The sequence below is a fragment of the Trichosurus vulpecula genome, chromosome 6, assembly GCF_011100635.1.
Source record: "Trichosurus vulpecula isolate mTriVul1 chromosome 6, mTriVul1.pri, whole genome shotgun sequence".
NCBI lineage: Eukaryota > Metazoa > Chordata > Mammalia > Diprotodontia > Phalangeridae > Trichosurus > Trichosurus vulpecula.
Genome location: NC_050578.1, coordinates 267462230 through 267463505, shown reverse-complemented (window position 1 = coordinate 267463505; position 1276 = coordinate 267462230). Strand labels below are relative to the sequence as shown.

The 1276-nt window shown below is 35.1% G+C and overlaps 1 protein-coding gene across 1 annotated transcript; it reads right to left on the bottom strand.

Moving 5' to 3' along the window:
* Window positions 1-758: 758 nt before the first annotated feature.
* LOC118854318 (AP-1 complex subunit sigma-2-like) lies at window positions 759-1276 on the bottom strand. The gene has a single exon (XM_036764675.1). It carries the CDS (start codon window positions 1268-1270, stop codon window positions 800-802), a length of 471 nt encoding a protein of 156 aa, XP_036620570.1. The 5' UTR covers window positions 1271-1276; the 3' UTR covers window positions 759-799.

Sequence of the window (1276 nt, the reverse complement as noted above, 5' to 3'; positions counted from 1 at the left end):
CTCATATTGGAGTCTCTTCAGTCCAAAGTCCTGCCTTCAACTAATAGTTAATAGTTAAAGGAATCTTACATGGAAAAAAATGTGTTTAACCATTTTCATAGTGTACATTATGTGCTCATATTGGAGTCTCTTCAGTCCAAAGTCCTGCCTTCAACTAATAGTCAACGTAAAACAGAATTGTTTTGATTAAAGTAACCTGTATTCCCTTTAATGTAACATCCCTTTAGTCTCGGAAATGTGTATTTTTCAATGAGCTACCAGTTTGAGATATGTAATTCCCAAATAAGTATCTTCGGTATACATATATGATTTTTGTAAAATCAGTCAAATTTTTCTCATTCCCATAAATACTGAAATGCGACAGTAGTCTTTGGTTGCAAAAAACCATATTGAAACATTATTACATTTACTTTTAAGTTGATACAAGTGTAGCTTCCTTTCAGTTGAATGTAGTAATAGCAACAAATGTGCTTCCCGATTGTGATTTTACATGTACATTCATAATTATCACATACAAATAAAATTAATGGGAAACTGACATAATTCGACCTTTGAGAATACTGAAAAGATATTTCTTCTGCATCAAGTTTTAGTTAACTTAAGTCCCTTTAAAAAAAGCTAATACTTTTTATTCCCTTTTGAAAAAGCGGAGTGTTTTTATGTAGGCCTGAATGAAGCGGCTTAGCAAAACAGTAATGCTGACAAACAGCATCTTACACCGTTAGCTAAACATTGACATGAAGGCTGTGAACATCTACAGTATGTGAGACCACATGATGTCATCAACATGGGAGACGGCTTATGTCAGTCCAATTTCTTCAAGAACACTACGTGGGGTTTCAGCTTCCTCTTGGAGAAGATCTGCCTGTTCAATGGCTTTAAGTACATTTTTCTTGGATGTTCCCTGAACTTCTCCTCCCAAAAGAAATTCATCCAGAATAAAATTTTTCTCAAAATTAAAGATGATATCAAGTGCACACACTTTGCCAAAATATTTGTCAAGTAGTTCAACGTAACGATGAATTATTTCCAAGATAATTAGTTCATTATCCTGATCCTCAATAGCACAGCAGAAATACAGGCTAGCGTGTCTTTTGTAGACAATCTTCAGATCTCGCCACTCCAAAAAGCTGCACATTTTGGGTTTATGGGCTAAAACTGTTTGAACAAATTCCCTTGTGATTTTTTTCTTTTCTTTGTCCGATAGCGGGACATACCATTTCTGCAGTCGGAGCTTTCCCTGACGACTAAAAAGCAACATAAACTGCATTGTGGC

What these genes read in the sequence shown, in the direction of transcription:
- LOC118854318 (XM_036764675.1), bottom strand. Translation starts at nt 1,270, where the DNA reads ATGCAGTTTATGTTGCTTTTTAGTCGTCAGGGAAAGCTCCGACTGCAG.